Source organism: Alexandromys fortis, unplaced genomic scaffold (genome assembly GCF_014885135.2).
Source record: "Alexandromys fortis isolate MF-2015 unplaced genomic scaffold, M_Fortis_MF-2015_v1.1 scaffold_46, whole genome shotgun sequence".
In the NCBI taxonomy this organism is placed as follows: domain Eukaryota; kingdom Metazoa; phylum Chordata; class Mammalia; order Rodentia; family Cricetidae; genus Alexandromys; species Alexandromys fortis.
Window position 1 is genome coordinate 6,161,975 of NW_026067919.1, and position 25,202 is coordinate 6,187,176.

At 36.5% G+C, this 25,202-nt stretch overlaps 1 protein-coding gene across 7 annotated transcripts in view; it reads left to right on the forward strand.

Moving 5' to 3' along the window:
• Nrg3 (neuregulin 3) overlaps positions 1–25,202 on the forward strand; it is a 942,917-nt gene that overhangs the window by 405,704 nt on the left and 512,011 nt on the right. For all 7 annotated transcript variants that reach the window (XM_050140557.1, XM_050140554.1, XM_050140558.1 and 4 more), the window contains exon 2: positions 22,135–22,264. In XM_050140557.1, the coding sequence (XP_049996514.1) occupies positions 22,135–22,264 (130 nt within the window). The remainder of the gene's footprint in view (positions 1–22,134; positions 22,265–25,202) is intronic.

Sequence of the window (25,202 nt, forward strand, 5' to 3'; positions counted from 1 at the left end):
ACTTTTATTCATTTGCTTTGTGGGCTCCTGTGAGTTTCCAGATTTGAGGACTTCAGGTAAAATATAGAGATGTTGTTCATCTTGGAGGATCTTTATCTTCTACAAGTGAAAGCAAGATTCCTGTGATTTCGTAAGGCTAGCAAACATTTTGACAAATTGCAGTCTATAGAGTCAATAGGCTGATTAACACATTTTTTTGATTTTTACATCTTAGTTTATATTGTACAGGGTCATTTACATCTCGTGCTATTTGATATGGGAACGTTTGCAGTGGAGTGTGAACAGAATTATAAAAATCAAAAACCATTTTAAAAAGCGGTTCTTCCTCTAGTTCTTAGAATAAAACAGCTCCATCTGGAAGACTGTTAATCAGAGCCTTCAGATGAATGTTGTGGGAATAATGGAGCCTGAGAAGGAGGAGAAAGAAAAAGAGGAGAAACGAGGAAGCTATAGTCTCAGCATAATCAAAAGAAAATGAGACTGACAATGTGAAGTGTTTTCTGAATGTCCTGTTTTATATGTATGAATAGATGTATGTATATGTATGCATGCATATATGTGTGTGTATGTATACATATGTGGATAGATAGATAGATAGATAGATAGATAGATAGATAGATAGGTAGATATTACTACTGGCCTATAAATCGTGACAGTATTGCCCATAACCTGCAATAGTCAATTATTCTAAACATTCTTTTATCAGCATTGCTCATTCAAACATTTGTCCCGAATTGACATGCCCACCAGTGATGATACTATGCAAAGGACCATGTGCTCATATATGCCTTCACTCATGCTCATGCTCTCTTATAATGATAAATCTCCAACCAGGTCTTTGCAGGGCAGGAACTTCATGAACACTGGCCAGGATGGGGTTACTGCTAGTCTAACAAATTCAAAATAATATAATCATCTGTTTATTCTTTTTAGTCTGTTACTCTGATGAATTAAATATTATATTGATGGATTGAGGAATGGCAATCACAAGCAACAGTAGGATATTTATTTTGGCTATTGAGGAAAGTACATGTGCAATACTGATGTTCCGATTATCTATCAACAAGTACTCCGAAGATAGTTATTCTCTTCATTTTTGCCAGTTGTGCATTTCCTCCTTAACTGCCCACCTATGCACCATGAAGTTTCTCTGAGGAGACAAAGAGCAGAACTAATCTATGGTTATAAAGATAGATCGTTAGAGGGTAGTTTGATAAGTATGTCTATAGTTCTGGATGCTGAAGATTGAAGATTATGGTGTTAGTTGGTGTGTTGAGTTTGATAACCCCTCTCTTTGGCTTGTCTTCAGCCTCAGTTTGAGTGTTCCCATGGTCAAGCCTTTACACACAAGTAGTGGCATTACTGAAGTTCCTGTCTTCCTCCATAACTAAAACACCCCCCCTTAGAATTATACTACATTTTAATCATTTCCTTACAACCCTCGTGGCCAAAGTGTGACACTGAAGGCAAAAACTTAAATCTATAAATTTTAGGGAAAAATATGTTGTCAATAGCACAGCAAAGAATTAGTACTTCTGTCTTGTAAACAAAATACTGTATCCCTGTTTTTCAGACTATGTTGAAGAAAGCAGATGAGCCAATATACGCATTGGTTTATTGTTGTTGCATTTTGCTTTTGAGAGGCATGCCACCATGTACAGCTTAGGCAGGCCTCCGACTTGTGATCTTTGTGCCCCAGAAATGTGAGTGCCATGGAGCACTGTGTTAACATGCTTGCCTTACCCTGTCTGGCTTCCTCACTGTAATTCGGGGCCATGATTACTTTTGAATAATTCTTATGTGTGTGTATGTTCTCACCCAAGCATGAGGCCTTCAGTCCCAGCCCTCAGTGGCTAGAATGGTGCTTCTGACTCAGAGTCAAATTCAGATCTCTAGTCCTGATTGACCAGGCGTCTCTCCATTCTGTGAGTGCCAAGGACTGTGGGTCTCAGAACTCTGTTCTGTGGGTTTAGGCTCTGGATTCAAACAGTGTGAGGTCCATAAACTGTTTGAGCAAAGATGACTCGTTTTCTACTTACCTCACCATGGACAAGGCTTGAAGATTGTAACTGCCTGGAATTGATTTCAATATGAAGGGTCTAGTCTAGTTTCTTGCACCCTCACCTAGATTTTATATAATAATAATGTACATCATCACAGGAAAAACATATGAATAAGTGAATAAACAAACAATACCTATTCAAGTGCCCATGACAGAAAGAAATATATTTGAGAGTATTTAAATTTAATGAGGCAAAGTCTGAGTGTGGATGTGTTTATTCATTAAACTTAGTTCTACGATGCTATAGATTCTCTTGATGGTAATTGCTTATAGCACATTTTATTTTTCAGTTTTAGTCAATTAATGCAAGATCACACAAACCACAGAACTGGGGCATTTTCTGAATCTTTCCTCTGCCTTCAGCACACAGCCATAAAGGAGAGTGAAGAATGAAGCCAGCCGGACAGCTGGAGTCAAGCAGTCCCAGGCAAGACTGTTCCAGGAGCATGGAAGGAAATGTCAGCTCTTTCCATTTTTGTGGAGATATTTTTAGGATGGCTTCTTTTCTTCTTGGCTCGAGCCAGTGTGCTACTTTATGAAGGAATTGCATTCTACTGAAGACACAAACTTCTTTAAAAAGAGCTATTTCAATGAGAAGAATTTAGCTAATTTTAAAATTAAAAATCATGTTTTCTCATGCTAGTCTCACATTTTCTGGAAACTTATCTTATTGATTTTTTTTGCAGGATTTTTTCCTGTATTTTTCTCAGTCATCTACAATAAAGTAGTCATGCTATTCTACGGCTTAAATTTTCTTTTTTAAAAAGTTAAGAATCAAGCCCAGCGGTGGTAGCACATGCTTTTAATCCCAGCACTTGGGAGGCAAAGGCAGGCAGATCTCTGTGAGTTCAAGTCCAGTCTGGTTTTCAAGAGCTGGTCCAGGGAAGACTCCAAAGCTACAGAGAAACCCTGTCTCAAAATATATAAATAAATAATAAGAATCAAAACTACATAGCACACACATTTGTCTTCTATTCTTTTGTATTCTTATATCTATGATCAGATTAACAGACACTTTGGACCATCAACTAAGAAATTGTAATAGCAATCTACCAGATGCCTTCAGTACAGTTTACTCATTTCTGAAAACTCGAGATACTTTAAGGTCTACTGTATTGTTTTATATATAATACTGTGCTGATAGAGATATATGGACACATTTTAATTTTCTCTGGATAGAGTCCATATAAAATTGTCAGGTCAAAAATTGTAATTTTTTTAAAAATATTTTGATGAATATTATTATTTTTAACTTTTGGTCATATGACAACCTGTCACTAGTAACGTGTCCTGGTTTCAAGAACAGTTTTATCCATATTGCTCTCCAAGAAATAATCTTAAATAAACATAATCTCAATATTTGAGATTTCATAATACTGACCTGGATTCGGATGATCATGTTGTCCATGTGATGATGTGACTAAGGGGTTTATCTGGTCCTCACTCCATTGGTCTTCCTGGCTGTGTTTATCCCTGTCTAATCCCTATGAGCCACTCAATAGCCTCCTAATTTCATCTCTTTCTTGCATATTTATAAGTACTGCAGAGATCTTATGATCTCCAGTGACTGGGCCAACAGAATAGATTTTTTTTTATCAAATTTTGCATTGTGTGTTTATAAGTGTAGTGTGTGAGTGAAGGCAGACATGTGTTGTGATGTGCATATAGTCAGAAGATCACTTTTAGGAGTCAGTCCATACCTTTCCTCTTGTTATGGCAGGGCATTTCTTGCTTCCATCAGTGTGCCATGCCACCCAGCCTTGCTCCCATTTAACTTGTGGCTGATTCACTTGTCTCTACTTACTCTCCCACTCTAGGAAGAAGGAGACGGAAGTTGTATGCAACCACATCTGGATTTTTCATGTAGATTCTAATGACAAAACTTTGTTCAGCAGATTTTAACAATAATTATATGGGCCCACTGAGACATCTTCCTGATCCTATAGTAGTTTCTCTTCTATTATTCTTTCTCCATACATTATATGTCTATAGTATTCACACACTTCCCCAACTATGCCAAGTCGATACCTCCTTTCGCTACCCACTTAACATCGGATCCTCTTTGTTTTATAAATAAACCTATCATGTCCAATTTGTGCTGCCCATATTCTCCTGGGTATCCCCTTTAATCAGTTGTGCTCACTGATTTGTTTCATAGGCCTATCTTCATTTTTGGTTGACCTCTGGAATCAGTTAACCTCTAGGTAGACTTGGCCCGATCATTTCTGCCCCTGTTTGTATCCCCACCTCCAAAATTAGCTAGACTTGGTCATTACTTACTGTGCTTCATACACCTACTCTTTCTCCTTCTTTCTCTTGTTCCTTTCTCTCTTTCTAGAGCCAGCATGCTAGAAGGGGTGTATATCTTTGTAGGCTCTTCATTAGACAGATGCATTTCCAGGTTAAATACTATTTTAATCAATTTCTGATTTGCATAAAAATCTTTGGTACTCTGATACTTTCGGGACTGCATATTAACATTCTTTGATGTAGAAGACCCGTGGGTCTCACACGAGCTCAGCAGTTCATGAACTCTTCTATAGATCTGAGATTTCAATGGGAACCATGAACCAAGAATCTCATTGTCATAAGGAAAGCAAATGATAGTCCCTAAATGTCTTTCTTGGAGATTTACAGTTCATATTACCATATCAGAAGGTTTGGAGAGATCACAAAGAAAGGATATGTTTTAATCTAACCATTCCCCACTAAAGATCTGCTGTTTTTCTCTTCTTATTCTTTCATGGCTGTATATTGAGTCATTTGTCCCTAAAGCCTATTTCAAAGCTGCTTTGAAATACAACTTGTTTCATGGAGATAGGCCAACGTTTCACATCAAGGGGCAGAAATTACTAAAAATATGTGCTCCCCATTTTTGAAATAATACTGCACAGGTTGATCTTCACTCTATTAGAAATTGAAAACTCAAAATTTGTAATTTCTATGAAGGCAGGGAAGGGAAAAATGGATACTGAGGACTCTGCATGAACCAGAGCAGACAGACCAAGCTCTTGAGCTCCACGACCTTCTTCTGGTCATGTGAGTCCCCCAAACATAGAGGGGCCTGGTTTTATGGGAGGTTGTTTGTCCATTAATCAGAATGCTTGATTTTAATACTGCACAATGGTATTCTCAGGAAGTCATGTAACCCAAAGGAATACCTTGGGTAGAAACTTAGAAGGAACATCAATCTCTTTAAAACCTAAGAACTCATCTCCTTACAACTAATCTTGCTGTGAAATAGAACTTCAGTTGAATGTAAAATTAATCAGCTTTCACAGCTCTAATTTTTGCTGAAGACACTATGTCAGTGTGTTTGGTACGTGCTGTGTTGAAACCTGGAAGCCTACTCCTTATACTAATGCAGCATCGTGACACTACCAACTGTCCATTGGATGTCATAGGGAGTAAGAAGTCTATGAAGTTGATACTGCTTCTCTGGATGATAAATTCAGGGATGACCTTCCACAAGTGAACAGTTCTGCATAGGACCTTTGGTATCATCATGTTCAATGACCAGTATTGGTTCACCTGCCCTAATCATGGATCCAGTCTGACCTTAGACCTAGAATTAAAACCATTATTGGAGTGGAGAGTTCTTTCCTGGACAAGTTCAAATAAGTCATATTCAATGTGGTTTCATGCCTATATCTTACTAAGTTGTGGAGATAGTCAATTTTCTTGTTTCTAATGGATCTGAGATGATATATTTGTTACATTTATTTTGTCTCCAATATTTGAGAAGGTCAAGGTAATCCACAAAGGAAGATATTGAGTTTATGGTTATACTGTTGATCAGTTATAATCTATTAAGGGTATCAACTTAAAATAGTACATATGTCTTCCCATGAAATGGAATTTGACAAATATTTATGTTTGTCACATATCTCCTCACTACACCCAGACCCCAAAATGTTGAATTTCTATAGACACCCAAATATAAAGTGTCACCAGTAACATTTTCAAGTATATTTTTTTCAGTGTTGAAAGCATACCAAAATAAGGGAAACATTCTGTTTACAAATAAGTTTTCAATTTTACAGCAATGTATACTTGAAAGAAAATACTCAACTATATTTATTCATCAGACATACCTCTGTTTGGGGGTCTATATACATTTGGATGCTGCATGGGAATGGAGAAAGAGAGAGAAGAAAGCCCTTGCCCCTGTCCTCAAGTAGCTCATAGTTTCCCCAATGGGAGGCATGAATGGCAAAAACCCATACAAGTAGTTACTGGGGAAGGCAAGGGGCAATGCATCTTGTGGTAAGAACAGAAGCGAGCTGGAGGTCCAGGTTAATATCAGTTGGGAGAATTAGAAACAAGTACCCAGCTAGACAGACCCCAGCTGCTTACTGGAAAACAGATGCCATCTCAGCATCTCAGCAGGCAAGGGTTAAATGTGGAGTACTGTCACATGGACGCATTTTTCCAGAGCGTCCCCTGATGTTGAGAGGCAGTGTCTTTCCAAACTCTGTAATTGTCATTTCCCATGCACCTTTGGAGAGTATCTGCTCACTCTAATCACTAGGTTTGTTTGTTTGTGGGCATTTTTATTAAGTATATTATAATTTATGGAGTTTACTTTCTGGGGTATCTGCTCTGAATAGTCACTAATAATTCTGAATTAAGTTGTTCCCCCACTCGTTCTTAATTTGGAGTGTAGTTGGCAAAGTTTTTCTTCTATTCTGTGGAGGTCCTTTCTCAATTCTTTCCGTAGCTGTACAGAAACTTTATAGTTTTATGAGCCCCATTTGCAAACTATTAGCCTTAATTCTTAGGTAAAAGCAGTCCTTTGTAGAAAGGCATTCCCCACAGGTATATTGTACATGAACTGCTTAGCTTCTCTTTTAGAAGCTTTACCATTTCAGGATTCAAACTGAGGTATTTGATACAAATGGGGCTAATTCTAGTGTAGGGTGATAGAAGTGGTTATAATTTAATTCTTCCACTCATGAGCTTACAGTTTTCCCAGCATCGTATATTAAAGATGCTGTCTTTTTTCCTATGTATCGCCATAGCCCATTTGTCAAATAACAAATGACTATTCTTTTGTGTTCTCATGTTAGGATATTCTATTTTTATATCCTATTTATATTCTATTTTTATTCATTTTCTACATGTCTGTTTTGTGTTAGTACCACAAAATTTTTAATTACCTAAGCTCTGCATTCTATCTTGAAGTCTAGTTTGGGAATTTCTCCAGTATTTTTGTTCATTTGTTTCAGATTGTGTTGGCTATCAGGTTTTTTTTGGGGGGGAGGGGTTTAGATCAATCTAAGTTTTAAAACTTTCTTTTTCTACTCATGTGAAAAGTGTTATGAGAATTTTTGATTAAGATTGCTTTAACTTTAAAGGTCAGATTGTCATTTTCAAAATATTTAATTGTATCAGTTCATAAACATGAATTATTTTTTCCATTTTCTAATGTCATTCTCAATCTCTTTCTTTAGAAAAATGTAGAGTTCAATAATCAATAAAAAAGAAAGAAATTTGAAGTTTTGATTGTAAAAGTCTTTTATTTAATTGGTTATTTTTATTCCAAAACATTATATTATTTTTGATATTATTGTTAGTGTGCTTATGATATCTTTTTCAGTGTGTTTATTTTTGGCACATAGAAAGGCTACTGAATTTTGGAAATTGATATTGTACCCTGCTATTTTGCTGAAACCATTGATTCCCCAGTCTGGTAGAATTTGGGGGTAGCTTTTATATATAACATTATATTCAAATATGGGTGATTGACTTCTTTTCATATTACACCCCTTTGATTTCCTTCTATTGCTTTCTTACCCTAGCTAGACTTCCAGTACTATATTGAAAAGGAATGAGGAAAGTGTGCAGGTTTGTCTCATTCCTCTCTTTAAAGGCATTGATTCAATTTTTTCTCTATTTAGAAAAATATTTGTGATTCATTATATATACCCTTTATTATGTTGAGGGATGTTCTCTTCAGTTCTACTCTATCTAGTACTTTCATTATCAAAGTATGTTGGATTATGTCAAAGTCTTTTTCTGTATATACTGAGATGACCATCAGACTTTAGTCTTTATGTCCATTCATATTATTTATTATATTTCTTTACTTTCTTATATTTAGCCAATCCTGTATTTCCATGAGGAAGTCAATTTGATCACAGTGGATAATCTTCTTGATATCTATCTACACTTAACTTTTTTTACTTCCTTGAACAATGAATGTCTGTTTTTATTCCTTCCAGGAAAGGGGTGGGGGGTGGGGGGAAACCAATATATAGTTAGATAGATCCAATATTCTTACTTTACTGAAGATCATAGATGAGGGAAGAAGAAAAGGATTATGAACTTTTCAATCAGTTGTGTGTTATCCAGAGATATGAAAATAACAATGATGACTTCCTTGTATGGACATTCTTAATAGGCCTTTTACACTCATTATTATTTTTTCAGAGCATAAAAAATGTATGCTGTGTATAAACATTTGCTCTTTCAAAATCTGCCGTGAGGTGAGTAGAGAAAAAAAGCGTGCCAACTAGTACTTCCCGGGAACTGTGCGAAGAGTGTGACAAAGACAAGGCGGAATCCTGTGTCAGAGAGCAGATAAGTGAGACTAAAAATATCTCAAGATGATGAGGCCTGAAACAATGAAGAATTAAGTGAGCTGTGGTTGGAAAGGGGTTGGTTTTTTGATAGTTATCAGTATTCAATGAGACATTTTGCAAAGAAAATAGCATTCATGTAGCCTGATTGAGCATACTTTGCAGTTAATTACACTGACAACCTTGAAATGTTTAAGGGTTTCATTCCAAATGACATGGACCTGAAAAGCATCACTCCATGTGTATTCAGGATAAGCCTGTGGCTTGTGGTCGTCACATGCTCTTTCTAGACCTTGGGTGTTTTTCAGTTATCTAACTTAATAAAACACACATCTTCTAAACTTTCAGTAAGTAATAAAGCAAACACCGTTTGCTTGGGTAAAAGATACATGTAGAAGGACCTCACAAACAATCCACCAGAAAGGTGCTTGTCGCAATTATATAATTAAACTCTCTCTCTCTCTCTCTGTGTCTGTCTGTCTGTCTCTCTCTCTCTCTCTCTCTCTCTCTCTCTCTCTCTCTCTCTCTCACACACACACACACACACACACTGTATATATTCAAACATTTCTCATAATATATTATGTATATAATTGTCACCACCTGTAATCTTTTATGTCAGAGATGGGCAAACTTTATCTATAAAGGGTCCATTATTAAATAATTTAGGACCTTTGAGCCATATAGTCTGTATCAGAAGTGGTATAACCATTATTACAAAAAACAACAACAAAAAACGTTCACATGCAATGTTCAACTAAATTAGTTTTCCTGTTATAGAGTAAGAAGGCAGAACAGATTTAGATCATGGAATATATGACAATGACTCTTAGTTAACATGAGCTGAATACTATTCTTGAGGCAGACATACTAATTAAGACAGATAGAGGTAGATTTTGGCAGAGTAAAAGAGAAAGCCCCACTACTAGCAGAAAAGAGAAGACCAGCAGGATCGTGATGGACAGTAAGTCTTCCCTTTTGCAAAACATTTTACGTCTTTTTCTTTATGATAGGAAAATGTTATTTTTTCAGTAAAAGGCAACATACATGTCGTATATAGCACATTCCTCAATATAAATTTTTATACAGAACATGGCCCATAAAAGTGTTTGTACTTCAACAACATAGATCTTTTGCCATGCTTCTCACTAAATTCTTTATTTAGATGTGTGGCTGTAAGTGTACAATTTTAAAGAAAATATTCTGTTTCCCCTCTGTCTTTACAATGTTGTTTCCTTATTTTTCTTTTCCTTTCTTTTTTCCCTTTTATTGAAAATTGATTTTTTTTCACAAAATATATTCTGATTATGGTTTCACTTCTCTCTACTCCTCCCACCTCCACCTCCTCCCAACTCCCCTCCCATCTGGATTCACACCCTAGCTCTCATTAGAAAAGTAACAAATTTCTAAGGGAAAATAATAATATGGTATAATATGATATAATACAATACAATATAATAAAAACAACTAACAAATTAATATTGTGCAAAACAGAAGGAAAAGAGCCCAAGGGAATGCACAAGAAACAGAGACCAGAAATTTGTTTTTTCACCCACTTAAACCTCATAGAAAAAGTAAACTGTAAGTCAAAATATATACACAACCATAATATGTACACAAAGAATATATAGTGTAAAAGAGAATATATACATATATATACATAATATATGAAAATAAAAAGAAAGAATATTTTTTTAAAGACAAAGCCCTGATATGACTTTATGAGACAAGGAATCTCCAAAAATGTCATTGAGTTTGCTTTCTGCTGGCCATATACTTCTGGGAACGCAGCCTACCCTTAAGAGTAGTTTGTTTCCTCAATGAGACTCCCTTGGGGGAAACTAAATTTTCATTTGCCAGTGGTTATCAAGTGGAGATAGCTTCTGGGTTAGGAATGGGAACATATAATCACCTCTTTCTGCTCTAGATCTCCATCTGGTGCAGATCTTTGCAGACCCTGTGAATGCTGCCTCAGTCTCAATGAGTTTTAGAGTATATGTGTCTATCAAGCTGATTTAGAAGGCCTGGTTTTCTTGGTGTCCTCCACTGTTCTCTTGTCTTTTATATTATGGCTCCCACAATCTTTGTGCCACCATGGCCCTAGCACGTCTTGCAGGTATGACACCATCGTATTTCAAAAGGTCTTTTCACTAGTATGTTGTTTACATTTCTACTCTGGTAACACACAGAGTTTCTTCCTGTTGGGGGGGAGGTATGTTTGTAGTTTTTAGGGACAACAAGAAGACAGGTCAAGTTACTATTCATGGTGTAGAATCTCCTGCCTTCCACCAGTGGAGGTGCCTAGCCCAATTGTCATTAGAGGCTTCACCCAGCAATTGATTGTAACATATACAGAGAGCCAAACATTAGGTGGATCTTGGGAAACCCTGCACAGAATGTGGAGAAAGGACTATAGAAGACATATGGGTCAAGGGCACCACGAGAAAACCCACAGAATTGACTAACTTGGGCTCTGAGAGGCTGAAAAGAAAACCAAGGAGCTTGCAAGGGACTTACCAAGGCCCTATGCAATATGTTATGGTTGTGTAGCTTGATCTTCTTTTGGGACCCCTAACAGTGGGAGCAGGAGCTGTTTCTGACTCTCACTAGCATTTGGGACTCTTTTCTTCATTCTTTGTTTTCTTGTGGAGCCTTAATACAGGGGGAGGTGCTTAGTCTTTCTGCTGCTTGATATGCCATATTTTGTTGATAAACATGGAAGGCTTACCTTTTTTTAATAGAAAAGGAGGAGGAGAGGATGGGAATGCAGAGGAAAGGTAGGACTGGGGGAGAGAAAGGAGAAGAAACTGTGGATGTAAAATAAATGAATTAATTGCAAAAAAATCAAAAAAATGAAAGAAATCCACATCTGTTAGCTGAAACTTGTTTAGATTTTCTGTTTAAATTTCCATATTTCTTTAGCAATACCTTTCAATAACTTTTTTCTCTAGAACATAAATTATTGAATGACTTATAGACAATCTATTTAATATCAGCTGTCTCTGGGAATAGAGATTAAAGACTTGGAAATGAATTCATGGATTCAACTAATTGACTTTGGCAATGACTTTCAATAGTCACAGAAAATGGATCCATTTTCTCAGAATAATGTTGGGTCTAAGACACAGGACTAGGAGTATAATTTTGTCAATAAGGCAAAAAAATATTTGGGAAGTATATGATGAGTTTTTGTTTTTCCTCAAATGGGCTATAAACATAGAACACTGAATTGAACCAAATCTATAATCAGAATCTAAAATATTGCTTTTTTCCTATCATTAAACTAAAAATGTAAGAGGAGGTATAGAAAACCAAGGTTAAAATAAAATTGTTTTTCATTTTCCTCCTATCTCCTTGCATTTATTAATCAAGTTTCTGTCTTTGGATTGATTCGCCTATTCTGATATTACATCTAACTAGAATCTTATATCACATAATCTTGCGTCTGCATTCTTTCACTGGTCATATTGTTTTCCAGGTTAATTGATGCTGTAGTACAGATCAGTAATGGAGGAATCACATTTATGACACAGTCTTCAAAGGTGGTGGTCTATTGAGCATTGCTTCTAGTTTTTGACTCCAATGAATGACTGAATCCTCCATGATAACTCGCATATAAGTGTGAACATTTGGTTTCAAGTCTTTTGTGCAAGGACTGCAATTGGGGAGCCATATGGAAACTGTAGTTCGGAGAACTATAAGACTATTTGCACAGGTGCAGAGACCCATGGCTAGACCTTACACATAGAGAGTCTAAGTTGGAGGTCTTCATTAAGTCTTCCCCCTTAAAGATTGGAAAAGCACACAGAAGACAGGAAGGAAAAGCTGTAGGAGTCAGATGTCAGAGAGGATGGAAGTCACCAGGAGATCACGACCCACTGAATCCACTGCATAGGGCTTATCTGGGCTCAAAGACTGAAGTGGCAAGCATAGGGCCTACATGAATCTGCTAGTGTCTTCTGCTTATATTTTATGGTTGTTAGCTTGGTGTTTTGTGGGACTCATAACAATGGGAGCAAGTGTGTCTCTGACTCGTTTGCCTGATCTCAGGACTCTTTACCCCCTATTGGGTTGTCTTATCCAGTCTCAATATAAGAACTTTCTCATTGTCTTATTGCATCTTGTTTTGTCCCGTTTGGATTTCATCTCTTAGAGGCCTGCTCTTTGTTGAAGAGGAAGCAGATGGGAAGTGGATGGGTGGGTGGAATGTGGTGGGATGGAGGGAGGGGAAACTGTGGTCAGGATGTATTATCTTTTTTTTTGCGAGAGGGAGAGAGAAAAGAGTCTATTGACTGTCTATTGACTTATACATACTATGTCATTGTGCATCATTGAAGAAAAATTAGGGCAGGAGGGCAGGAACTCAAGCAGGGAAGGAAGCTGTAAGCAGAAATTGAAGTCAAGGAATCCAGAAATTGTGGAATGCTTCTTACTAGCTTGCTTCTCATGACTCACTTGTTTTTCTATACAACAGAGTACAAGTGGCCAAGAGGTGGCATAGCCCCTCAGTGGACCAGGCCCTCTTGCATCAATCATTAATTAAGAAAATGTTCCATAGTCTTGTTTACATGCCAGTCTGGTTGAGGTTCCCTCTTCCTAGATGATTCTATTTTGGAGAATACTAGCCAGGACACTTTCATAAATGGTTATTATTTTTTTAAAGGCCTTATCTCCTTTTTGTACAGAAGAAAAGTCACAGCGCTCTTCTAAGCTAATTAGTAAGGAAGGGCTCACTGCCAGCTCATACAAAACATCAGACACTGTATAAGTAAGACTGAATTGGTTTCTATTGTTACTGAGGGAACAATATAAGCCAAAATTCTTTCTAAGTAAAATGGAATTTTAAATTCATTGCAACCTATGGCGCAAAGTTAGTTCTGATCAGACTAGAATTTAAAGACCACACACTCCTATGATGTGGGATGTCCTTATGTATAAGTGTTACTTTAACTGGTTGATGAATAAGTTGATTTGGACAATGGTTTAGCAGAGTACAGTCAAGTGGGAAATCCGAACAGCTACAGAGAGAGAATAGGCAGAGTGAGAGAAGACACCATGTAGCTGCTGAAGGAGAAAGATGCCACCAGAAACTTACCGGTAAATCACAGCCTCATGGTGATACACAGATTAATAGAAATGGATCAATTTAAAATGTAAGAGCTAGCTAGAAATACACCTAAGCTATTGGCCAAATGGCATTGTAATTAATATCGTATCTGTGTCATTATTTGGGTCTGGGCAGCCGGGAAATAGAAAGGCAGTCTTTTACACTCCTAACTCAAGCTGTATCCTCAGAAATTTTTTATCTCTACCTAAGTCTTCATTCAAAATCAAAGTCTATTAGTATCCTCCTCCTCTGCCGCCTTCTTCTTCTTCTTCTTCTTCTTCTTCTTCTTCTTCTTCTTCTTCTTCTTCTTCTTCTTCTTCTTCTTCTTCTTCTTCTTCTTCTATGTGTGTTTGGTTTTTTTCCTCACTTGCTTATTTTTATTTTGGTTTGGTTTGGTTTTAGACAGGATCTCTCTATGTAGCCACAGTATGGCCTCAAACTCATCAATCACTGCCCCTAACTTCCTCCTACATGCTAGAATTTCAGGTATGTGCTGACACGCTGAAATAGTCAATTTTTCCTTCTTTTTATCTTTATTATAGGGAAAAGTCTCAGCTGGGAAGGGGAGTCTAGTCTCTGGACCAAAGAATTCAGGGTAGAGAGCATAGTATGCCAGCCATATCCTGTAACAGAAAGGGACAAAGGGATGCTGGGAGAACCTGGAAGCCAGTCCCATTTTGATATGTTAAATAGGGACTTAAGGTATTTTTCCTGGGTTTCAAACTTAATACTAATGACAGAAGACCACGAAATACCCTAAAGGTCATGTGCCTCATTAATTATATAAATTGATAAATTGTTAAGATAGTACAGTGGTTATGTTCTAGCTGATAAGTAGACACTGTTTAAATTCTGAGTGATGTCTGTCACCATACCACCATGGATGCCTATCCCCAAAGTTCCAGAGGTCATTTGCTATTCCAGAAATCAAAAGTTAACTTTTGGAAGCAGAGTGGGCTATTGGACCTTGCAAATTTACAGACACACAGATAAATTATAGTTCTATCTATCATCCCACCTATTAAGTTTCTTTAATATCTTCTGTATTAAAATAAGTAACTTCAAATTGGGTAAGTTCTTGAATCAACAAACATCAAACTGTTTATAATGAATATAAATATGAAAATAAATAATGAAACTATATATTCTCAATGGCATCTGCCACATCAAGTAAAAAAATAACTTAAATATTATCCAGCCTCAGGTATATACATTCACATAAGCATGCGCGCAACACACACACATACACACACACATTGTTACATCTGGATTTATTGTAAGAATGCATGTCTTCATGATGCATCAAGAGTCTTCAGTTCTCTCAACAATTCTGTCATTCAATGGAACCTCAAAATGTGGCCAGCATTCCCCTTTTCCTTACACTGGCAAAGTGAACAACTGGCTGATTTCTCACCATAGGAGAGGGGAAGCTATCTCTGCCCCTCGTCAGCTGAAAAATGGTGTGCTTTTCTTTCAAACAACAGTGTATTAAATATTTTATAAATCAATCTCACACCAGGATTTCTTCTCCTGGGTGCCAAATAAGTGGAAGATTCAACAGGGAATTTCAATACAGGGAGCAGTTTCATTGACACTGCAGCCTGAAGAGGTTGTCCGAGATAAAGACTATATGCAAATTACTTCTCTCACCTTCAAGGTATTTTAAACCATTGGGATTGTTAATTGCAGTCGTAACTTCCTTTTAGAGAACTGTCAAGTGAGGCGCTAACAGGGGAAAGAGGAAAACTTCATGCCAGAAACTGTCCTTTGCCAGCCAAGAGTGTGAAAGATTTATCCAGTCTTCTCTCTGCCCCATTGCATTTTCTGTAGGTGATCTTGCTAGAATTCCTGTTCTCTGACAATTAAGTAACACACACTCAGCACAGGGCTCCAGTGTTGATCTTTTGGGATGCCCTCAGAAACAGCACCAGCCCGCAACTAAGTTCTCTCTTCTTTCACTGTCTGCTTCAATTATTATCTGTAATAGATAATTTCACGTTCTTGTCCTTGCAACAGAAATGTGGGTTCCCACAGTGTATGCCGTATTGTGTTTGGAACATAGAAACCCTCCCGAAGTGACAGTCAAATTCAGCTCAGTACTTAAAGGGAAAAGGAGCCATTTTCTTAGTCATTAATAAATTAACTTTCATTGCAAAAATCCACAGGGATTCCTGTCTTCCAGCCATACATTTTCTTCCCATGTTACTTTTAATGAATTAACTACCACTACTTCCTACAGTGTGTTTAATTGCTGTGCTGATTGCTTACTATATAGACTACATGAAGTGGAAAAAAAAAAAAAAAAAAAAAAAAAAAAAAAAAAAAAAAAAAAAAAAAAAAAAAAAAAAAAAAAACCCAACTCTCTGTGACCTCCTTGGGGAGAGAGATCAAAACCCAATAAAAATAAGAAAGCAAATTAAACCACATGGAACAAGTGCCAGACAAGTGATCCAGATAATTGCCTAGCCCCTGTGGTCAGGTTCCTCAACCACCATCCTGCCTTTCTTCCCTGAGCCCTTGGCCTGTTATCTTTATGCTTGGAAGACCCTGGTACTTTTTAAGCCTTCAACCTTCCCCTGCCCTCCATGACCCTCTCTTTTAAAATCCTTTCCTAATTTTTGTTTTGTTTTGATTTCTTTACCTTTATTCTCCATCCCATAGAATTAACGTTTCTTTACTTACAGGAAATTCTTTGTGCTTTACCTAAATTTTAAGCTACTTCTATAATTTTATCTGTTCTCGTTGTTGTGAAATGTGGGTCTCTTTATGTTGCCCAGGCGGCCTTCGAATTTTGATTTCCTTCCTGCCTCAGACTTCACAGGGTTATGGTTTGGAACAACTAGTTGGCTTTCACTACCATAACTGGCTCCTAAGTTGTTTTCAAGGTGCTTCTTAAAACTAAACTTCTAAATATTTAATTGTCTAAGATATTTTATGAGTTTGTTTTTCTATTTGTTTATTTTATTTTAGGTACGTGTGTGTGTGTGTGTGTGTGTGATGCATTTATCTGTGAGTAACACCTATAACTGTTGCTTGCGTAGACCAGTAGAGGGTATTAGAGATACTGTTACTGAAGCTATAGACAGCTATGAACCTCCATGTGTGTTTTGGGAACCAAACTCAGATTATCTGCAAGAGTAGCAAATGCTCTTAACCATAGAACTACCTATCTAGCCCTTGAGTTTATTTTTTATGATGACAAAAAAGCAAGCAACAAACAAAAACACAATCACAGTTTTCAATATCAATAGAAAAATGCTCAAGCATAAGCATATTTATCAATCTACAAACATTTTCTGTGTCCACCTCTTTGACAAACTGTACATGAAATCTGAGGTCAGAGGGGTGTAAATCTACTGTTCTCAGGAGCACTCAGTCTTGTCATATATGATATACATGGCAGGGAGAGAGAGAGAGGGGTATCTAATAATGAATTTTTACTGAGTATGACCCTATGAAAGCTTTTAAAGAACAATGGGATTCATGGTAGTATTGATTTGCCAAGTCTTTCATCTATATAATGAAATTACACAAATAAATATTGCATTTATTTTTGATAAAAGTCACGTATTTTGTTAAGACATGTTTCTAAAAATAAATTCAATTAAGGACATGCCAAAATTATAGCACACACTTTATAGTCAGTTTAGCGTATTGGATTATCTTAATGGTGCTGCAATTTTCAAAACCATAAATATGTCTCAAATGTATTAGCTGAGTTGATAGATAAGACTATGATTTCTGATCTCTGATGTAGCCCAAGCATTTAACTTTAAAGAACTGAAGATCCACCTCAACTGTCTTTCTACCTTGGGGCACAGAAACAACATAATAAATGCCATATGATAGTTTAATTTATGTTCTATATGATGAATTTTGTAGTGATTTTATGTTAAATATTAAACGCATACAAACAGATAAGTATATATACTTATAAACAAATTTATCAATTTTAGTGGGTATTATCCACAGTGCCTACTGTTTATTCCTAGGCTACATTTGATTATAAATTATAGAAAGTATCACTAATGGTTACTTTAGTATTCTGTATGCTACTTATTTTACATATGATGTTAGTTGGTTTTTCAAGTTCACATAGCAGTATGATTTTGAGACCTGTCAATCTTCAATTTTGGAAAGATTACTTTATGAAAAAACTTGTACTTCATGAGGCGTAAGTCTTAACTGTGTCCACAAGTCCTTTGCTTTGTAGTGAGTAGTACAATGTAGATATCAAAGCAAAATGCTTGGGTAAATGCTGAGATTTTAAACTTATTGATAATTTCAGTTTATTTACTTAAAGAAGTATCAAATCCAGCACTCTCTCATGGTCCATCACATGGAGATTTACAAAATTGTCAAAATGTTCATTTGGAAATCAGTTAAAGTATTTGAAATTAATTCTGTGATTCTTCAAACTATTGGTATATGTAGCATAAAAAACTATATGCAAAAGGTACAGTAACTATATACAATAAATAAGGCAATAAATATGTCAACAATGTCTAATTCATTAACAATTGACAAATGCAGAGAAAAGACTCCATATCTATTTTATATTGGTGAATCCAAAAGTTTGTACCTAATTCACTATCTATTCTAACTTGCATTACTAAGTCTCTCAACTTTAAACATTTATTTAGAGAGTTTCTTTTCTGAATTTGATAACAAGGAAAACTATAACTATTAAATCTTAAACTCCATCAGAGACAGAAGAAAAAATAATATTACCTGAATAAGCAGGAAGTCCAAGCAACCAACTTCTAAAAATTATGGGAAATGACAGATAGAGATGGGTACATGGACAGTCACCCAAGGTTCCTTTGTAATGTTGAGTCATCTATCATCAAACTACTGGCCTAGTATATCTGACAGACTTTTCTGTAGAATAGAATAGTTTGAAGGGCTAGCCTAGCTTTCCTGTGCAGTTTTGCAGTTATTTTCTTTTGTGTCTTGCTTCTACAATATTGTTAGCATTTGAGGCAAGAAAATTTTCTTGCCCAATGGCTTACTTTTTCCACAAAGGAAGTAAATTCTCTGGAGTTTCTTTAATGCCCGTCATCTCTGAAGTAGACTGGTACTTCCAGGAAAAGACATGTCTTATATAAAACAAAAACATATGTTATTAAAACATCTTAAATGCCATATTCTGAAGATCTTTGAAGTATCTGAAGATGACCTGTCTATATAAAATATATCTGTGCTTGACTTTGAAAACATACCTAATATGACTACAAGTTCAATTGTAATAGGTGACTAAGTACTAATCTGCATTCCTTATTAGCCTAAGTAGTTGGTAATGTTAACTTTCAAGAACTAGAAGTTTATATTACATTTTAAAATGAGCTATATGGGTACAATACCTTGAAAATGTGTGTAAAGTATGTTCTAACAAAAATAAACTTAAATTTGCATCAATATACAAAAATCCATATCAATGTAAAATATTTAAGTCTAGTAGTTGCTTCTTTGGTTTAAAAGTAGATTCAATTATTTACTCTTATTGTATCATAACTATAGATGTCTCAAGTACATTCCAAGTCTGCATTCCTTGCTTCTTATACCCAGGTCTATTTCAGAGACACTTCCTCTGGTTTCTGATCCTCTGTAATGTGCTAACAGATGATCCCCCTGTGACAGCAATGTAATTGGTAGAATTGTATGGGAACCCCAGGAGACTGCTATTGTCAGATGGAAATTAATTGATTGTAATTGCTTTGTCATTGTATTACACTCTGAGTCTGTAGCTTGTTAAAAACCACTGATTATAAAAAGGGGATTTTACTTTTTCTGCAGTAGGTTATGTTAATGAAAAGCTGCTCTTAGAGAAATGATCAGTGAATATCAATCAATGGATAATAAGAAATTAAAGGAGAAGTTAAGTAGCCGATCTTGAATTGACAGCATACTTCAGCAGTTGGGAAAGCCATCAACTGTGCAGTGTTTTATACTGAATTCTCTGCTTGGAGTGCCTGCATGTCAACTACTTTCCATAAAATGCAAGATGGAGTCTGTGAGGCTGTATAGTACATATTGCTTTGAATAACAGGTCTTTACCCTAGGGAAAATTTAGAAAACAGAACATATCTGTTTTACATAGCCTTTATCTTATGGGAAGTCTTAACAGGGAGTTACCTTAAAACATAAAATAGTTCCCATTGTAATCTAAAGGGACTTCAAAGTCCTGTTTTTAATATCTATGCAAAACTTATGAGTGAAACTCTGAAGTCATCATATTGATATATCCACCAATATTGAAATTACCAATATTTTACCTCATGAAAGTGAGATCATATCTATTTCTTCTTGTTCTTAGAGATACATTGAGTATTAGTAGCACTGAAATGAGATCATTAATGATCTTACCTTTCCTTCATGATATTTGATTGATTTGTGATGTTAGGGAGGTCATATTTATTGTCCATATTTTACTGAGTACCATTTCTGAATAGGCCTCAGCACTTGCCCACCAAAAAGTCATGGAATTACAGAATGGGTGGAATTGTGAGTGAAATCTTGTAGCATGAAGCACTGTGACACAGCTACACCCATGAAGAAGAAATTTAACCATATTAAAGGCTGAATAATTTCTCCATATTTTACTTATAAAAATGTATTTTCTTGTCTGTTGCAGTGAATTATTGTTAATACTTCAGTTGCATAAAACTCTGCAACTAAAGGGAAGTCTAGATGAGGCAATAGGATCATCCTCCAGTTAGGATGTTTTTATGGCTTGTTTAATATTTGAGATACAGGTATGCATGTATCTCAATGAGAAAAATAAGAAACTATGATTTAAAAGTACATGTTTTAAATGAATGTTGAAAATCACAATTATGTATACCATTAAATATTTTTCATGATTATTCTTCACATGTGACTGTCTTCCAGAATTTGGAGCATTGAAATTTTAATTACATAATGAATTGGGAATGTGAAAGAAAAATTAACATCTATTAGGCTATTATAGCTGTAAGCAAAGCACTCCAAAACTGACAGGATATATACTCATCAAATGTCTAACAACATTTGGCAGCAGTAATGGGAATGAAATTCATGCTTCATATAGTATGCTGGTTAAAAGTGAAATGAACCGAAGTTGCTGAGCTGTGTTTGACTTATGACCATTCATTCAGTTCTTGGTGTTATGTGTGCTCACATGGAGGAGGCTGTGTAGCCCTAGAACAATGATTTTCAACCTGTGAGTCATGAACCCTTTGTGGTCGCTTTATCATATACCCTGCATATCAGATCTTTGTCTTACAATTCATAACAATAGGGAAATTACAGTTAGTGATGAAATAGCAATGAAATAATTTTATGGTTGAGGTAACCACGACATGAGGAACTGTATTCAAGGGTGGTAGCATTAGGAAGGCTGAGAACCACTGCCCCAGAGTGACTCCATTGTCAAACTGCAGTTGGAGGACATCATTTGGGAGATTGATCGCAAGACATGCATTGGATTCTGAGTGGATGTTCAAACCCTTGCCTATAATGATTCAGTGTTTACATCTGCTATGCACTCCTTCCTGTATAATTGTACAGCATTTATGATACAAAATATAATACAAATATTGTTTAAATAGGTGCTATTGGCCCTTGTTTAGTGAATGCTAGAAAATAGTGGTGAGGAGAAAAAGGATGAACAGATACAATATACCTGTTTATCTATTATCTATCTATCTATCTATCTATCTATCTATCTATCTATCTATCTATCTATCTATCTATCTAGAGGATTTTCATGTCTCTGTAACAACCCTAGCTGTCCTAGAACTTGATTTGTAGATCAGACTGGCTTTGAATTCACAGAGATCATCCTGTCTCAGCCTCCATAGTGCTGGGATTAATGGCATGCATCACCATGCCCAGCTTCAATTTTATTTTGTATGCAGTGCTGGGGAGTGAATCCAGGACCTTGCAATGCTGAGAGTGCTTTAGCTATTTTAGCCTTTTTGTTGTTGGTTTTGTTTTTGTTATTTTTGTTTTTTCCCAATAAAAGGCAATGCTATACTACTAAGTCTATCTTTGAATTCTGTATGTAGCACAAGTTTTACTTGAGTTCATGGTCCTCTGGGCTCCACCTATGAGTTGCTGACAATAGAGATGAGCTTTTTTTTATGCCCAGTCTTAAGTCAGTTTTCCTGAATATTTTTTGTCTGTGGTCAGTTGAATCCCAGGATACAGGGCTGAGTATAAGACAATTGAATACAGTAGGCTAATTCAGCTAGCAGGTTAGCTTCATTGAAGATCGGTGCTCTTTTTAATCCCCATGGGTATTGCCTTTGCATAGTCCTGGACTCATCTGTCCCGCTAATGATATAAGTGATCTGTATGATAAAACATGTCAACCACATCTCCTTCTTTCCTCTCTTCTTCAGATACCACGACATACTCCACAGAACGATCGGAGCACTTCAAACCCTGCCGAGACAAGGACCTAGCATATTGCCTCAACGATGGAGAGTGCTTTGTGATTGAGACCCTGACAGGATCCCATAAACACTGTCGGTAAGCCCCTGCACCAATAGTTTAAAGAGTAGACCCTCATTGATGACCAGAGGTACAGGGTTGTAGCCAGCCTTGACAATACAATGTCTGGATGAGGACAGAACAGTGGAGAAATCGATATGGCAAGGATCAAGGCTCATATCTTGTTCTTGATTGAGGAAGAAGCAATAGAAATGAAATAGATGTGGTTATGCTTTCCCTAATAAGTCAAAATTTTACTTCTGCTCTGCTGGTATAATGGAAGAGATTATTTATCCCTCAAAGCCTGTATTTATGACATAAGATCTGTGCTTGCATCCTGCCACTCAGAAACAATTGTTTTCTCAGAAATAATCCTGTTTTGCAAATGTAAGAACTTCAGTAAGAGACACAAACTGCTCATCTTAGACAGAGAGTCTTGGTGTTCTTTGTGAAACAAACCCCAGAGGCTGCACCTGTGTCCAGAGGAAGCTGCATTTTATTATGACTCTGCTGCACTTATTAATTTCATACATTTCTGGAAACACCTGTGATGAGGAATTGCTCTCCAGCAAGATGTTGTAAATGAAATGATTGTCCTGCAGGAGCCCAGGAAGAGAACCACTTAAGGGAAATTCCCAGTAGATTCAGGAAGGTGTTTAATTGGTTTTCAGAGATGCCGGGTTATATAACTGCTAAAAATACAAGCAAGGGGATATAAACACTGCACTCCTAGACACTGCCACTTTAAGGCTCAATAGAAGAATCAAATTAGCATTCAGAAGATATTTCCTACCATGCTTTTATTTCCAGCATACCGTTGTAATTTGTTTTTCCTTGCAATTGTACATGCTTCAGTGACCATATGTATCCACAACCCTTCCCTTTCCTTTATTTACTCTTCTCATATGACACAGTTACTAAATTAATTATGCTGAATCACAAAGCATGGAAAATTCTGACTTTTTTCTCTCTATTGCCTTATAAAACTTTATCCCCATGTTGTTTTATTAAGATGACTTGGAGAAATGTGTCTTTTAGTCGTGGGATTAGAATATGACAGCAAATTTGTCTTGGTTCCCTATCAACCATGAGTGCGTGGAAAGGATGTGTGGCTGCTGTGGACAGAGATACAGGTGTGGCAGGAGTGAACAATCATAGATGTTTTTCCGTCCTCTGTTAGGGCAAAAAGAAGACAATGTTTCTATACCTAGGGCATGGAACTTCAATGTGGGTTAGCCTTTTCATTTACATAACCCACACTCTGCCATTTGAATTTACCCCAATTTAAAATTTTTCATTTCATCTCTACTCCCTCCAAACCACAGTGGGAAATGAGGGAAAATAAGGATGGTTCCTCACACACCTTTCCTGTATTTGTTATGCCCAGGAGAATGCTGGCAAGGAGCATATAAATTACCTAATCTCTAGAAGGGAAAGCATATGTGTATCCTCCTCAGAGGTGTCTGTCCAAGGGTTAAAGTTACATTAGTCCACATGATTAGGTCATGGTGTAAAAAATAGTGGTAGGATTTGTGGCATATTTTGTCACTAGACTGTCGTATGTTGGAGTCAAAGTCCTCACTGCATTGACACTGAGGTAATGGCTCTGAATAATCAGAGACTAGTGGAAGACAATTAGATCATTAATGTTCCACCCCTGTGAGTGGATTAACATTATCTCCCAAGAGTGTGTCAAATTCAGTAAGAGAGGACATGTTTCCTAAGGAGTACTTTGTCATGAATAACATTGACCCAACTTTTTCTCTATCTCTTAGTAATGGTTACCCTTGAACCCCTTTTTTTTCTATAACTAGTTCCTTTTTTTCTCTACCACAGTGTGATGCAATACACAGGGATACTGGCGCCATGTTGTCTGTGTCCGCAGACATCAGAATAATAGGCCGAATTCACTTCCTTATTTTACAAGTTACTTAGTCCCACTTATCTTATTATAGCAATAGCAATACAAAATAAAGCAAGGCATCAGACAGGCAATTAAATCTGACCTCCTTGTTCACTGAAGGAGAGGTGAATTAGAAGAATCAGCTAATAAGGCGACTTCTTTGATGGTGTTTTACCACAAAGATGGATCAGATCTAACAGAACCAATGTGTGCCAGCATGAGTCATCCGTTCTAAAACTGAATATACAGAAAAGGGCAGGATGATTCAAAGCCTTTCAAGCATATGGTCTCACTAATCCCTTGAATGTTTGAGTATATTCATCTTCAGTTTAATTTTTTTACATTAGACTTACCAGTTGTACAAATTATTGAAGTTCATTGTGGCATTTCCATGTATACATACATTATTCAATGATCATGTTTAGTCTTCTGTGTTTGTCCTACCCCCTTCGCTCTCCAACACCTCTCCCTGTTCCTAAGTTTCTCATCAGTTTTGTTGCCTGTTCTTCCACGTCTTTCCTGTGTCTACCATCTATTACTTCATTCCGTACTTGCAGAATCTCCTAGGATTTTAAGGGCAAGAATGGCAGGCCACATAGTTTAATCTGCCAGTTAGGCAGATTAGGGACCAGTGATCAAGATGACAATGGGGTTGGTTTCTTTTGGGGCCTCTTGACTTTGACTCTGTGGGACATCTACTCTGTGTGTCTTATCATTGTTTTTCCTCTGTAGATGTTTTTGAGTCCATAGCTCTTCTTCATCTATGGATACTAGTCATAATAGAGGATACTAGTCATAATAGATTACAATACATCATATAACTTCCTCCTACCTTCATTCTGGTTTGAAAAGTAGTATAGATTGTTTGCCTCACACAATTAAGCCCTGGGAAATTTGCTCCTGAAATTTCCAGGAAAACAAATAAAAAAAAACAAATAAGCAAAAATTATCCTTCACTAAAGAATTTTTCCACAAGCATGTTCATACTCGGAGACATGAGAAATTAGTAATTCACCACAAGGATTTATCGAAAACCTGCTTATCCCATAACAGTAGGTCTCATGTTCAGAAAGG